Source organism: Cucurbita maxima, unplaced genomic scaffold, assembly GCF_002738345.1.
Source record: "Cucurbita maxima cultivar Rimu unplaced genomic scaffold, Cmax_1.0 Cma_Scf00022, whole genome shotgun sequence".
Taxonomy (NCBI): Eukaryota; Viridiplantae; Streptophyta; class Magnoliopsida; order Cucurbitales; family Cucurbitaceae; genus Cucurbita; species Cucurbita maxima.
In genome coordinates this window covers 3,730,426-3,743,005 of record NW_019272038.1, presented here as the reverse complement: position 1 = coordinate 3,743,005, position 12,580 = coordinate 3,730,426, and the positions used below count along the sequence as shown (strand labels likewise).

The 12,580-nt window shown below is 38.0% G+C and overlaps 2 protein-coding genes across 4 annotated transcripts; one reads left to right on the top strand and one right to left on the bottom strand.

Moving 5' to 3' along the window:
• The first annotated feature begins 3,518 nt into the window (after window positions 1–3,518).
• Window positions 3,519–7,589, top strand: LOC111496074 (monosaccharide-sensing protein 2-like). 2 transcript variants are annotated; one of them, XM_023146348.1, is made up of 6 exons: window positions 3,519–3,636; window positions 4,183–4,300; window positions 4,395–4,955; window positions 5,678–6,600; window positions 6,689–6,876; window positions 6,948–7,589. In XM_023146348.1, exons 2-6 carry the CDS (start codon window positions 4,222–4,224, stop codon window positions 7,390–7,392), a joined length of 2,196 nt encoding a protein of 731 aa, XP_023002116.1. In that variant the 5' UTR covers window positions 3,519–3,636; window positions 4,183–4,221; the 3' UTR covers window positions 7,393–7,589. The 2 variants fall into 2 exon arrangements, with proteins under 2 accessions (XP_023002116.1, XP_023002115.1); XM_023146347.1 differs by lacking the exon at window positions 3,519–3,636 and having other exon boundaries at window positions 3,971–4,300.
• Window positions 7,590–8,384: 795 nt separating this feature from the next.
• On the bottom strand, window positions 8,385–12,491 carry LOC111496077 (outer envelope pore protein 21, chloroplastic-like). Of its 2 annotated transcripts, XM_023146350.1 has the most exons (5): window positions 12,210–12,491; window positions 11,945–12,019; window positions 11,711–11,863; window positions 11,496–11,594; window positions 8,385–8,662 (listed from the first exon to the last, which is right to left on the bottom strand). In XM_023146350.1, the coding sequence occupies exons 1-5, from the start codon at window positions 12,300–12,302 to the stop codon at window positions 8,579–8,581; spliced, it is 504 nt and encodes a 167-aa protein (XP_023002118.1). In that variant the 5' UTR covers window positions 12,303–12,491; the 3' UTR covers window positions 8,385–8,578. The 2 variants fall into 2 exon arrangements, with proteins under 2 accessions (XP_023002118.1, XP_023002119.1); XM_023146351.1 differs by lacking the exon at window positions 8,385–8,662 and having other exon boundaries at window positions 11,496–11,619.
• Window positions 12,492–12,580: the final 89 nt, after the last annotated feature.

The following is a 12,580-nucleotide window of genomic DNA, read 5'->3' as shown; positions in this document are numbered from 1 at the left end:
GGGAAAAACCGACCATCATTTGAAGAAGAAAAAATAGGAAAAACTAAAAAAAAAACGCTCTTGAATTGACTTGGGTTACAAGTGTGGTTCTTGCTGTATTGACCGCATTCTTTGGTGTAATTGGTTATTCCTTACCTCATGACCAAATTGGTTATTGGGCAGTCAAAATTGTAACAGGTGTACCGGAAGCTATTCCAGTAAGAGGGTCGTCTTTGTTAGAGTTATTATGCGGAAGTGCTAGTGTGGGACAATCTACCTTGACTCGTTTTTATAGTTTACACACTTTTGTATAACCTCTTTTTACTGTCGTATTTATGTTAATACACTTCCCAATGATACGTAAGCTAGGCATTTCTAGTCCTTTATAGAGAATCGAAATCATAGATTTGTAATTAGTTATTTATGATTAATCAAGGGAGGAAGAAAGTATTTCATCCACGAAATTTTATTCGTTATTTTTCAATAATCACAGGATCCTGCTTAATACCATATTTTTTATTTTTTATTCAATTCTTATATTTAAATAACAATATATCCTAAAAATGTAAAAGAGTAACGACTTAGTGAAAGCCAATCAACTCGAAGGAATGATTTTAACCTAAAATAGGGATTTATCTGACCAGGTTTAGCCGGTGTTCTTTGTTTATTTAGAGAAGGGTGGAACAAGTTGGGACGAGTGAGAAGAATGAGTTGATTCCAACAAAGATGGTCATAGGAAGGAGAGTTTGCATGGACTATGGTTGTGGTTACCAATTGTTGACAATGGATGGATATTCAAGGTTACAACCAGATAATAAATGTACGACATTCACATGTCCATATGGAATTATACTGCACCCGAGCACCATTTCAAAGTAGTATGATGGTTAACTTTTCGTTAAAATTTTCCTCAATGATTTCTCTTTGAAAAATCTTGAACCAATGGGAAAAATGTCACTTCATTGTGCAACAAAAAGACATACTGGTAGGACACGGGATCTTGAAGAAAGGAATAGAGGTGAACATGATCAAGGCCAAGCTATTTTTCAAACTTCCCTTGTCAAAAGTGGGTCATATTCAAATAATAATTTAAAAGGTGTATAGTATATAGATAAGATTGGGTGTTTTATCTCGTAACATATGACCCACTTTGTAATTGTTACAATGATTTGATTCAAATCGTTCATGTATGAATATGTGAGTGAGAGTATCATATATAACGAGTTTGTATAAGACTAGTCTACAAAAAATATTTAATCTCTCTTTACAAATTTGTTAACGAAGAAAATTAATATTTTACGAGATGATCATATGTAGTCCCCCACATCTGACTAAAAAGACAAGACAACAGTAAACAAATAAAATAAAAAATAAAAATATGGTAAATTTTAAATCAAATTAAAATAAACGACACCATAATTAAAACCAATATGAAATCTAGTGACAAGTTGGTGCTATTAAAGTTTATTACAAACAAGAAACCGATGGGAGATACATTTATAAACAAAGTACAAAAGACTCAAATTACATAGATGGATTAACGCTTCTAAACGATCCCCTCTATGATTGAGCAGCTCTTGAATGCTTCCCCACCTCTTCTGAACGATCTCCTCTATGACTAAGCAGCTCTCGAATGCTTTCCTACCTCGATTGAGAGCCTAGAAACACTTAAACAAAAAGAAAGGACAAAGGGTGAGTATAAAAATATTCAATAAGCAACCTACTTGTATGTTATATTGCATCTTTAACCTAATAGATATCTATGGGCTTTTCTTTGGGCTCTAAGAAGTTCTGTCTAGTCTCTGCTACTATCTGAGCATCTAGGTTAGTATCAAAGTTTCGAGCAGGTTTCTGATTAGAATCTTACCTCTAGGGGTCTGTACAAGTTTTCCAACCTTTATGTTTTTTTTTATTTAGGTATTTTCTTTGCTTATGCAGTGAATAAATGATACCCTAAGTTGATAGGTACAATATGGTGTTGCTAGCCTGAAAATCATCTATGGGAGATTAGAAGGTGAACTCTCCCACAAGACCATAAAGTCATCCTAGTTTAGGGAAGCGACCCCGTGTGCCAACCAGCTACTGTATCATACTACAAGAAACCATGACCCCTCTTAGAATAACTTTTATTGCATAGTGGCCCGTTCAGTAAACCACTGGCCTTTTCCTTTAGGTAAGGGCATTTGGTCACCTCGACGAGCTACGCTATTTGGCCTAGGCCTGACTCGCTTGTACTTGTGCTACTACCACTTGGTAGGGCACTACTAGCGCTAAGGGCATATTAGAGGAGATATAAGGCGGAGACTAGTGACATCACCATATTGCTAACTATTTGGTGAGCCACTTTAATCATTTCTAGGGGCGTTTGGTCAATTTAAATCTTATCTCACATTTTTAGGACACTCGAGACTAACTCCTCGGGGCTAATCTAATCTTTGGATGCACTCAGGTCTAGACCTTTAATTGTCGCTAACGATCTTGGGGTGCTTAGTTTATTAAAAACATACTGAACGAGGTCAACGTGTAAACCACTCCAACTCTAGCGCCCTATTCTTAGCTTGGTTCACGCATACATGCTTTGTTAAGGAGGTCTTCCTATCGATCACTAAAAGCACAGAAATCATGTACTAAATATCACCTTGGTCATTGTCAAGACCCAATTTTCAAGGCTTCGAATCTCGCATCGTAACTAAAAGACAAAGCGAAAGAAAATAAAAGAAAATATAAAATAAAAATAAATGTACAAAAATACGGTAAAATTTCGTGCAATTTAAAGTCATACAACACCATAGTCAAAAACCAAAATTAAAAAAGAAAAATAAAACAAAATATGTGTTGTTCAAGTTATTTACAAACGGGAAATAAGAACGAAATACAAAATGAATACAAATTACCACCAACAAAAATACAAATTACCCTGACGCTCCGAGTCGACATCCCAGAGGATAGCGTAATTTTCGAGCACCTCCCCACCCGACTGGTAGATGAAAAAGAAAATGGAAAAGGGGGAGTGTAAAAATCCTTAACCTAGTAAGTATTCACTAGTTTACTCTAAAATGTAGAAAGTTCGGGCATAGTCTCTACTTCTATCTGAACAACTAAGTGTCTCGAAGTTCCATATAGTATTAGTCGAGCGTTATCTGTCTAATTGTCTACCAAGCATTAAGCAAACCGGAAGCCAAACAGATATCTATGGACAACTAATGATCTAGCCAAACATGATATCTATGCTCATAACCTCGAGCAGCCACAAATAACTAGGAAAAAACAACTATTTGAAGAAGAGGAGGGAGGGAAATAAATTACAAAACTTGCTCTGAATCTAACCGACTAACATATTTTAAATCAATATCCATCCATTAATTGGATTGGGCACCTCATTCATTAATTTTATTAGTACAAAAGATGGTTGGGAAATGATTGTCAATCTCCAAAGGCAAGAATTCACCATGGAAGATGTGATTCTTGACACATAAATGATTCATATTCTGCATTTAATGAATGATTGAGCACTCCCCGCTATTACCTAATTCATATATCCGTTTTGTCCATTAATTTTGGTTTCTTCTCTTTTAATCACTTCCACTCTGTTTTCAGCTTCTTCTTTTTGTTCTGTTCTTCGCGTTTTCATCTTCATCCAAGCCCATAATCCTCAAGGTTCACTCTAATCTCTCTCTCTTCTTATTGTTTCATTTGATTCTCCGTAACCCATTTGTTAATTCTTCACTTTATTTGAACCCATTTGTTTGGGAATCGAAATCTTTCAAAGGGGGTGGGAGATTTTACACATTTGAACCAAACCCACTTTCTAACTTCGATTAAATCTGTATGAACTTAGTCAACTCACTACTCATTTTGTGTGTGGACCATGATGAAGAACAATGAATGGTGGTGTTCTTGATTGATTCTTTCTTTCCCCTTTTGCTTTTTAAACATAATTTCCTCAAAGTTGGTCGATCCGATCGATCCCACATCCCTCAATGTCTTTCAACTCTCAATTATTAGCCTTATAATGATAAAATTCACAGCCACGAAAGAAATTACTAACCCTTTTCACTGTCCCATCTTCAACCCCTTTGTCTTTATGTAACATGTTATCTTTCTTGTCTCCGCCCCATTCTCTCTTCTGGGTACTCCTTTTTCTCCGTTCTAAGCTAACCCTTTTGAGTAAACCATCTGAATTTCCGATCTGTTGCTCTGTAGTTTGCAGTGCCTGACCCCATTGGAGCGTGGATTGAATAAATGAAGGGAGCTGTGATAGTGGCTCTTGCAGCTTCCATTGGAAACTTTCTTCAAGGATGGGATAATGCCACCATTGCTGGTACTATACTTTGTTCATGATATGCTTGTTAGATTATGTATCCAAACACAAAAGTTTTCACAGTGCTTAGATTCATGAACTTTGTGTATATTAGGGGCTATGGTGTACATAAAGAAGGACATGGCTCTGAATTCTTCAGTGGAAGGACTTGTAGTGGCGATATCACTGATAGGAGCAACGATTATTACGACGTGCTCAGGACCGATAGCAGATTGGGTCGGTCGACGTCCAATGCTGATACTGTCATCACTGCTTTATTTTATAAGTGGTTTGATCATGTTGTGGTCGCCTAATGTGTTTATATTGTGCATAGCTAGGCTGTTGGATGGATTTGGGATTGGTCTTGCTGTTACTCTTGTACCAGTTTATATTTCTGAGACTGCCCCATCAGATATAAGAGGATTGTTGAATACTCTCCCACAGTTTACTGGATCTGGTGGCATGTTCATATCTTATTGTATGGTATTTTCTATGTCGTTGTCGGTCTCGCCGAGCTGGAGAGTAATGCTCGGAGTTCTTTCGATCCCCTCCGTCCTATATTTTATACTAACCATGTTTTTCTTGCCTGAATCTCCTCGGTGGCTTGTTAGTAAAGGCAAGATGCTCGAGGCGAAAAAGGTTCTCCAGAGACTCCGTGGCATAGAGGATGTTTCAGGTTCGTATTTCTATTCCTTATTGCCATTTTTACTTCAATTCTCTGTCGAAAATTTTGCTAGTTATATGCTACTTAAGCCGTTGTGTTGCCTTTTTCTTGTATGCTATATAACATTGTTTTCAATCTCTCTCAATCTTGCTTTTGAACTATTAGGAATCACGGATCTCCATAATGGTATGATATTGTCCACTTTGATCATAAGCTCTCGTGGCTTTGCTTTGGGCTTCCCCAAAAGGCCTCATACTAATGGAGATGGGTTTCTTACTTATAAACTCATGATCATTCCATGAATTAAGCCAATATGGGACTCCCTCCCACCATTTTCAACAATCCTCCCCTCGAACAAAGTATATTATAGAGTCTCCCCTTAATCGAGGTCCGACTCCTTCTCTTGAGTCCTCGAACAAAGTACACCCTTTGTTCGACACTTGAGTCACTTTTGACTACACTTTCAAGGATCACAACTTCTTTGTTCAACATTTGAGGATTCTATTGACATGGGTAAGTTAAGGGCATGACTCTGATTCCTAACACAAATTTTCTTTAAAAAATCTCTCTGCCCCGTTTTCTAAAACTTTCTTCTCCATCGGAGTCAGAGGTTTGAGAATACATTGCCTGGACACGTATACAAATTAGCTTGACTCACTTAGTGCTAGAAAGTGAGTGTTGTACAATCGCAAAGTCCGCTCCGAGATTGTTTTCTTATAAGGCTTCTTCAACAGGTGAGATGGCTTTGCTGGTGGAAGGTCTTGGGATTGGGGGGGAGACATCCATAGAAGAGTATATAATAGCACCTGCTGAAGGGTTAGATGGGGAGAGTGCTGCTGATCATAGAGATAAAATCAGGTTATATGGACCTGGTGAAGGCCTATCTTGGATTGCTAAGCCTGTCACAGGACAGAGTTCTCTTGCCCTTGCATCCCGGCAAGGAAGTATGGTCAATAAAAGTATGGCTCTTATGGACCCTCTTGTCACCCTCTTTGGTAGTGTTCATGAGAAGCTCCCGGAGTCCGGGAGCATGCTTTTTCCGAATTTTGGCAGCATGTTCAGCACGGTCGAACCTCACGTGAAAAACGAGCAATGGGACGAGGAGAGCCAGAGAGGAGATGACTATACATCAGAGGCTGCTGGAATGGACTCGGATGACAATGTGCATAGTCCACTGATTTCACGACAGGCAACCAGCATGGATAAAGACATTGTTCCTCCTCCTTCCCATGGCAGTATTTTCAGTGTGAGGCACCATAGTAGTTTCTTGCAAGGAAGTTCCGACGCAATCGGTAATACTGGCATCGGTGGAGGCTGGCAGTTAGCATGGAAATGGTCCGAGAAAGGCGAGGACGGAAAGGAGGGTGGATTTAAACGTATTTATTTGCACCAGGAGGACATTCCTGCACCTCGACGTGGTTCGATTCTTTCTCTTCCTGGTGAAGATGTGTATGCAGAAGGTGAGTTCATCCAGGCTGCAGCCTTGGTTAGCCAGCCTGCTCTTTTCTCTAAGGAGCTTAAAGATCAGCGCCCGGTCGGCCCTGCAATGGTTCATCCATCCGAAACAGTATCGAAAACTCCCATATGGTCCGCTCTCCTCGAACCAGGCGTTAAGCATGCTCTAATTGTAGGAATTGGAATCCAGATTCTTCAGCAGGTACTAACATCTTCCCCTGCTTACTCTTATGGTCCAATTTTTTGAAGTGAGCAAACCTTATGCGTCTGTCTTTTGAACGAATTTTCAGTTTTCCGGGATCAACGGAGTTCTTTACTACACACCTCAAATTCTTGAAGAGGCTGGTGTTGAAGTTCTGCTATCAAACATGGGCATTGGTTCTGAATCTGCATCGTTCCTGATCAGTGCAGTCACAACCTTTCTGATGCTTCCCTGTATAGGTGTGGCCATGAGGCTCATGGATATTTCAGGCAGAAGGTAACTACCATTACCATACATGCTAGCAACATTTTTTATATCAAATTCAAGCTAACATAGCTCTTATGTAGGCGCCTCTTACTGGCTACCATCCCGGTGCTAATAGTATCGCTCGTCGTTCTTGTCGTGTTTGAGCTTGTTACGGTGAGCACCATGGTGAATGCAGCAATCTCAACCATATGTGTAGTTGTTTACTTTTGCATCTTTGTGATGGCATATGGACCAATTCCAAACATCCTTTGCTCGGAAATTTTCCCGACGAGGGTCCGTGGCCTCTGCATTGCGGTTTGCGCAATGGTATTCTGGATCGGAGATATAATTGTTACCTACACTCTACCCCTAATGCTTAGTGCTATTGGTCTTGCTGGTGTCTTTGGCGTCTATGCAGTCGTGTGTATAGTTTCATGGATTTTCGTCTACTTGAAAGTCCCAGAAACCAAAGGCATGCCGCTCGAGGTCATCGCCGAGTTCTTCTCTGTTGGCGCTAGACAGGCTGCTAAAGTTGCTAAGAATTGAGTCGAGGAAGTTGCATATGGCTACAAAAAGTTCATCTGCTGCATTAAGGGATGAACAGGAGGAGGAGCACATAGCTGCAAGCCCAGATTCTTTTCCTTTCTTGAATTCTGCTTTAAGTTTATGTACTTTGTATGCACTAACATTTAGATTTTTAGTTTGATTTTAATGTAACATAAGTTGGTTCAGAAATTTTGGATCATAGTTAGTCACTAATAAATTCCAATTCGCTCTCAGTTGTTTGTAATATATTTTTAATTTTAGGTACAATATAGTCGGAAAAAAGTTAGAATTTGGTCTCTATCCTTATGATATGATAAAACTTCATAAGTTAATTTAGAGATGTCGATGACAAAATAATGAACATATAGAAATGTCGATAGGAGTGTCACATAACTAAGTGTCTATATTAAGCTAATTATTGTGGTCGTTAAATGGTTCCAGTTCACATGCCATTGTCACACTCACACTCTTGCAATAGCGGAATTGCGATTGTGCGACACTTGTTCTAACCAAGCAAATAAGTCAGCCGTGAGAAATTCGGTCCTCGCAGACAACGTCGACGTATGTTCGGGCTTTGAGTCACGTTGCGAGAAAAGGTTTAGAAAACGTGCACAAGGAAATAAATTTGAATACGGTGTGAAGAATTGAAGAAAACAATGTTATATTACTATAAGCAAATTGAGAAATACCACGCAGCTTAAAAAGCATATAACTCAGGGTAGGAAGAAATGACAACTAGTCATATCCCGCTATAGTACATTTTGGGCCATTTTAGCCCTATCAGGTATAGACATGGTTTTGGTGAACGGTCATACACCCTCGTATTGACCCAACGTGAAATGGTAGGCCTATCTAGGATGAAAGCATATAAAAGGGGTTTTGGAATTTTGGAATGGGCATACAACTATAGACAATATGTCCTGGACAAGTAAGGATCGGGACATCTGCCATGCAGCCATAGGCTACACGCTGAGAGTGGCATGAAACGTACCTAAAATGAAGTGATAAAAAGAACATTTATTATAAAGAAGCTGCAACATGTATCAGTTTCATCAGAAAATTGTTTAAACAATGCTCTAATAGGAATAAATCAATGGATCTAAAGGAACATACAAATTTTAGAAAGGAATTCCGCAGCTGAACCTACAATTTCTGAAGGAGAAAGTTCAACTTCTACTTCTAATTCTCACAGGATGAATCTCACACTCCATCTACCATTGATGTCTGCATTCAATGTCCAATTGTTTTCCCTGATCTGAAGATATGGTATCTGTATAAAAGAGGTGGAAGAAAGTGAAAAAAAAAAAAACCCATATAGAACAGTGCAATTTTAGACCAATAATTGCATTATAATGTAATGTGTTAAGCTGTCATGTCAAGGATGATAAAAATATGGTTCAGGCCACTTGAACTAGAAAGGTGAAGGAAAAAAATCTTATCATGTCAGTTGCAAAGTCAATTGAAATTAAAGAACTACGACAATTTGGCATTGATTAAAAATTCTTTTGGAGGGACACTCCAAAGGAAGCTAAAAAAAACAAACTAATAGTAGAATCACATGTACTACTACTCACAATGCCCTAAAAAATTATGAGGGCCTTCCTTAACCAAAGAGTTGTGGCTTTTATACTAAAAAAGTGACCAGGACAAACATGCTCCATGATTTGTTTACAAAGACGTATGCTCCATGAATCCTTGGGGTCTCGGTGCATAGGGAGGCACTATTATTCAAATCCAAACTCTTTCAAAAGCAGACATCAACAACAACAACAGGTTTTTCTCTCCATCAAGTATTAGTCTCACCCAATGTTAAATAAAGTATGCTGGAAGAATTTAACCTGTAGGAGGTATATTTCCACGTCGCTTTAGTGAGAACAAGAAGGCTGGGATATTTCCACGTCGCTATGTTCCCACAAATTTAAAAACAAAAATAGAAACTTGTTCTGAAACTAGTTGCCAAACAAGTCCAAAGACTCTTGGCGCAGTTCCCCAAGGTTTCCTACCTCCACAATCTAACATCCAGCAACTGGTTGGAAAAGCAGCCTTGTTCATCAAGGATCATTTACAGCTTTTCATAAGTGCAAGAACAAACTGAACAATCAGTTCTGGCAGTCTCCTATATAGCCACATCAAAGTCTTGGAATGGAATAGTTCAACCTCTTCCCCGCCCAAGGATCCCCCCAAAACAAGAAGGCTGGTTTCACATGAAATGATACTTCAGAGTGAAAAGATCTTTAGGTCTCACTCAGAGAGACCGATTATGTCTATTGAGCTATGAGAGCATCTTTCTTTCCAACCAATAGAAACTATGCCATGTTTGCTGCCTAACATCTTCAGTTATAAGCATGGTTTCTGAATAGACTACGTGGTTGGATAAACTCAATTATTGGTTTTATCACACGAAAATGACAAAATCTAACTTCTAAAACTATAGGTAGTGTTTCAAAAGGCTTAAGATGGCCTCAAGATGTTTTCTTATGGAGAAGCGAGGCGTAAGCTTTGAGGCGGTACGAGGCTTAAGCCTCATTTTAAACTAAAAAATTAAATTTAAATCATAAAACCTTACGAGTTCTTAACTTTTTTTTTTTTGGGGGGGGGGGGGTAAGAAACCAAGTTTTCATTAAAGGCATACAAAAAAAGTCCAACAAAAGGGGGTCCAAGAATGAACTACAAAAACATACTCCAATCCAACAAAATCAAACCAATATCTGAAATACAAATCAGGCTAGCCCACAACCATTGCAAATTCAAAAGAATGAAACTCAGCTTTTCGTGAATAAATGAAAAAAAAAAAAAAATCAAAACAAAATTAAAGGAGGAGAGAACAAAATTCACTTTGGTGAGTTGCCGTCAAAGAGCTAGTCACCTTGCAAACTTTCTTTAGCTAATGCAAAAACTCACAGTAGTTGTTCTAGTTTAAAATAACTACAGCTTGCACTTTTTTTGTTTTCCTTTAGTAAACTGATTGAACTTTTTAGGCATGCCTTTTTCACTTTTCATTGCATTTTTAAATTTCTTTGATATGCGCATGAACCATGACCCCGAATTAAGTAAAAAACATGCCCTGCATAAATTAAATACACCACATGGACCCATGGCTCACAACCATTACAAATAAACATAAGGCTTAGGCCTTATAGCCTCATGAGGAATACACATAGAGGCTTACACTTCTCTCAACAAAGGCATAAACCTCTTTGTATATGTTGAAGGTTGTTTCTTCGTCTCAACCCTTACGTCTTGAATGCTTTTTAAAATATTGCCATATGAACGAAATTCTAACTTTCTCCAAATTATAGGGACAAATTTGACCAGAAATTTAAATTGTAAGATCATATTTCTTTTTATAATGTATCCAATGCAGAGGTATGCATTAATAAGTAAGACTGTCTTGTTAATGACCAGATGAAACCATTTTCTTTATCCAACACTCTCCAAGAAAGTATCTGTTGTGCTGCTCGATTATAGCAGTCAGCAATATATTTTGAATAATGGATTTTTTTAAGGATTCATTGGAAAGGCCTGCTTGAGCAAGGATCAGGACAATCTACAATCTTTGAAGTTCAGAGGGTGGGTTTGTTAAACTTCTTCTCTAGCTCCAAATTTCAGCTTTGTTTACAATGTCTCAGGGGATGTCTAAGTGGTCAACTTCCTGTAGTATTAAAGAGCTTCATGATAACATGCTTGATAAGGATTAAGTTTTAAACAGTCCTCAAGTTTCTCTTTACTGCTATTTGCTCATGCTAAACGAGGCCATTTTATAGGTTTTTATACAAACAAGATGCCTCCCTAAATACTGCCTTTAATCAAATAGAAGCCCTGCCTTTGTTCAACAGCCATAGACAAATCAGCTGCGAAATTGGAAGGAGAAAAAAAGACAGTCTGTTGCCTCAAGGCCCCATAGCCAACTCTTCAATCCTAGGTTCACGACTAAAGAAAACTTCCAATCACCTTTTGCAATCGTTATATATTTTTTCTTTTTCTTTCTAAAGAAGGGCTACAAGATAATAAATAATAAGATAACATAGAGACAATCAAATTGCATCTAGTATAGAAAGTAAATATATGATTTGAATGACCACTACAAAAACAGAGAACTCTACCTTTTCGAACACTTCAAATCCTACTTTGACCCTTACATCTTGCTCCCCTTGGACATTATATACACCCAAGGAAAATTCAGCAGCCCCTTTGAAATTAGTCTGCCAAAAAAACAATGGAACAAAACTGGTTGCAGAAGAAAACCAAAGAAACCATCACTTTTACACCTTTGCTTTTTTCGTTTCCGTATCCCGAGATATAGTTAATCGACACTAACCTGCTTAAAATCCTTGTCATGATGAGATTGCCCTTTAATAGTAAATTGCAACATACCATCGGTTGTCACAGGAAAAGACATTTTCCCTCGAGCAAAATGCTGAAGTTTCCTATATTTGTCATATTGCACCCCTATACCCGCGCTTGCAAACAACTACATTTGATTTACAAAACAATGATATAAAAAAAAAATAGACCTACACAAAGTAAATTGGTTCCACAGAGAAAACCTTACGTCGGGGAAAAATTGTCTCACGGAAGCAGCAAGTAGACTCGGTTCTCCCATTCTTGTATCTAGCTCTCCATGAACCTTAGAAAATGAATCTTTGTAAGAACTAAGGTCTACAAAATCCACTATTCTTCTAAATCAACACAACACAATCCTCCAAGACACGTTTTGCAATCAATTCGACAGAGGAACACTAAAACCAACAGAAAAGATCAAAACGCAAGATAATATTGCTAAATTCTACAAACATCAGCGCCGACCATAGGAATACCTGCAAGAAAATGTTGGAGTCCAGAGGAATCTTCTCCTTGGCGTGGATTCTTAAGGCTCTGGAGTCTCCGCCACATCTGAGAGAAGTCTCCATCGATGATGCAGAAAGTAGAAGAACCGGAAATGAAAGAGGAGAAGAAGAAGGCTGCACTGAACGTGAAAGTGAAACCGAATCTCTAAAACTTACAAACCCCAAGCTGCCATGGCTCTGCTCTGCTTTGCCTGTTACTGAATTTCCTTCAAAAACCTCACACAGCACAAAAGTTTATCCTTACCTAATTCAAATTTTTTATAGTATATTATATATATATATATATATATATATATATATATATATTTTTTTTTTTTTTTTTTTTTTTTTTTTTTTTTTTT